The sequence below is a fragment of the Carcharhinus amblyrhynchos genome, chromosome 9 (genome assembly GCF_965287045.1).
Source record: "Carcharhinus amblyrhynchos chromosome 9, sCarAmb.v2.hapA, whole genome shotgun sequence".
Taxonomy (NCBI): Eukaryota; Metazoa; Chordata; class Chondrichthyes; order Carcharhiniformes; family Carcharhinidae; genus Carcharhinus; species Carcharhinus amblyrhynchos.
Genome location: NC_137332.1, coordinates 90956220 through 90958943, shown reverse-complemented (window position 1 = coordinate 90958943; position 2724 = coordinate 90956220). Strand labels below are relative to the sequence as shown.

The window sequence follows — 2724 nt, the reverse complement described above, 5'->3', positions numbered from 1 at the left end:
TTGGTCAGAGTGAGTCAGTAAGTGACTTATACCTGACGCTGCACTGAAAGGATGCTGAGTTTATACAGGAGCTTCTGTACATATCGATGTCTTCTTTTGGTGATGTTTGATGATCTGGTCCAATGCCATATCGACCTTGAAACAATTGGACGATGGTGGGAGAGATTGGAGACTGACACTGCTGAGATAGACAGTGCTTTGGAAGGACAGCTCCCGTATGAACACTGGAGGGTAAACAACATAGACAACTCTCAGTGTAAAGAAAGGTGAGCCGACTCCTAGTCCATTGGGGACGTCAGTGTTTGGAGTGAGAGGAGGAGGAGTAGGTGAAACAATCCTGACACACCTCACACCGGAGTGGGGGGGGGGGGGGGGGAGGGGGCGGTGTTGTTTATCTCCCGTTTGGGTCCACTGATATCCCAGGGGTTCCAGTAACCGTGAAGTTTTTATTACAGAACTCACAATGATAGAGTTTGTCCCGTGTACGTTGATGGACCAGGAGATACAATGACTTGTGAAAGTCTTCTCATGCACCTCACATCTGAATGGTTTCTCTCCAGTGTGGATCCACTGGTGCTCAGGAGGTTTGAAGATCTCAGGAAAAATTTGTTGTAAACTTCACACTTGAAGGCTTACTCCCGTGTGGATCCTTTGATGGACTAGGAGCATCGACAGGCGCCTGAAGGCTTTGTCACACAGCTCACACGTGAATGGCTTCTCACCTGTATGAATGCGTTCATGTTCATGTAGGGTCGATGACCGTGAGAATGATTTATCGCACACTTTGCAAGTGAATGGTTTCTCTCCTGTGTGAATGCGTCCATGTGCACGGAGGTTCGCTAACTGTGAGAATGATTTGTTGCATACACTGCAAGTGAACGGTTTCTCTCCTGTGTGAATGCGTTGATGTGCGCGAAGAGTGGATGAGTCCGAGAACGATTTGCTACAAGCCTCACATTTGAACGGTTTCTCCCCTGTATGAACACGTTGGTGTTGCACAAGAGTTGATGACTGTGTGAAGGCTCGTTCACACACTTCACACTTGAAAAGTTTCTCCCCTGTGTGAATCCTTTGGTGACTCAGAAGATGGGAGTATTGAGTGAAATGAGCCTCACAAACCTCACACCTGAAGGGTTTCTCGCCTTTGTGAATGCTCTGGTGTCTCAGGAGTCTTGTAGATGTTGCAAAGGCTTTATTGCAAACGTCACATTTGAAAGGTTTCTCACCTGTGTGGACTGATTGATGGCGCAGGAGGTTTGATAAATGTACAAAGGCTTTGTCACACATACTGCAAGTGAATGGTTTCTCCCCAGTGTGAATGCGCTGGTGTGAGCGGAAGACTGATGACTGTGAGAATGATTTCTCACACACTTCACAAGTGAATGGCTTTTCCCCAGTATGAATGCGGCGGTGTTCTATGAGTGTTGATGACCGTGTGAACGTTTGGTTACATACTGCACAACTGAATGATTTCCCTGCCATGTAGCTACTCTTCAAACACAAATGCTACAATAGATCCACCTTGTGTACTAGGATGTCTTAGGAGCCTATGGAGATCTCTTCACAACTTCTCACATTTGAATAGCTTTTCACCTGTATAAATAAATCAGTGGTTCATGAGGCTTAATGAATGATTGAAGCTCTCACCACACTTAGGGCCTGCTCACACTTCCTCCCAGCCTCACCCTGACTGATCACCAACTGCAGAACCTCTGAAAAAGTTGGTTCTGATGGAGTTTCAGATTTGACCAGTTTCAGATTTGATGTTATCTCAAGCTCCTCAGATCCAACCAGTTTCCAGATAATAGTTTCACTGACTGGATGTCTTCCCACAGTTGTGTAGTTGTTCCTTAGGTGACAGTCCAGATCTATCTGGAGTGTTTATCCTCTCTGTATTCTCTGGTGCAATCCTTCTGTAAAATAGGAAAAGGAAATATGATTTCTTTCAACTCAGTCTCCTCCTTTGCTCAATGGGCTGATACCACATTTTGAGACAGTTACACAGTGAGAGCCAGTCCGCTATTTCACTGTGTGAAGGATCAGATACAAATCTTTTTGTTTTCCTCACTTGACTGTGACAACCCTCTGTTCCTAGCAGGGACACTGGACCAGGAGCAGACAACGTGGCTACTTTCGCTCCTCCATCTAGTCCTGTCTGCTATTCCCTGTGAAACTAGATAACACTGCACTCAAACAGCACATCCCAAATTCAGCTCTCAGACACAGCACTGGGTAAGACTATCAAAGTCAAGCCCAGGCTTTTGGGAAAGGCTCAGGCCTTCAGGTAAAATCTTTAAAGTAGACATTAAAAGACATTTCAATAAATGTTTCCCCCACCTCCCTCCCAGATAATTACACCTCACCTTCTCATATTCAGTAATGACCCATCACCAAAACTCAGCCTGTAAATCAGAAGGGAAATGCTTCCAATAAACACACTCAATATCCAACACACAGCTCCAATCAAACAGCTCAGCACAAAGCACCGAGTAAACAGGTCTCTCAGCTGGATCTTCTCACACAGCATAAGGGGCATTTCCACACCTGATTCCCCACAGGATAGTCAGACTGCCTGAACATTAGTGTGGATATGATGCAATGTAATTATTATAAATTCTGCTCCTTCACTCACCATCTCCTGACTTGGTTTTCAGTCCCTACAGGAAGTGAAGCAGCTGTGAAAGAGGAAGAGGAGAGAATGGGCAGAGTGGGTGGGCTCTCTGA

The 2724-nt window shown here is 45.6% G+C and overlaps 1 protein-coding gene across 1 annotated transcript; it reads right to left on the bottom strand.

The window, feature by feature from the left end:
- Positions 1 to 372: 372 nt before the first annotated feature.
- LOC145348058 (uncharacterized) lies at positions 373 to 2724 on the bottom strand. Its single transcript, XM_080196193.1, has 2 exons — positions 2633 to 2724; positions 373 to 1913 (listed from the first exon to the last, which is right to left on the bottom strand). The coding sequence occupies exon 2, from the start codon at positions 1480 to 1482 to the stop codon at positions 619 to 621; it is 864 nt and encodes a 287-aa protein (XP_080052319.1). The 5' UTR covers positions 1483 to 1913; positions 2633 to 2724; the 3' UTR covers positions 373 to 618.

Excerpts from the sequence above, each read along its gene's own strand:
- LOC145348058 (XM_080196193.1), bottom strand. The coding sequence starts at position 1,482 with ATGGCAGGGAAATCATTCAGTTGTGCAGTATGTAACCAAACGTTCACA.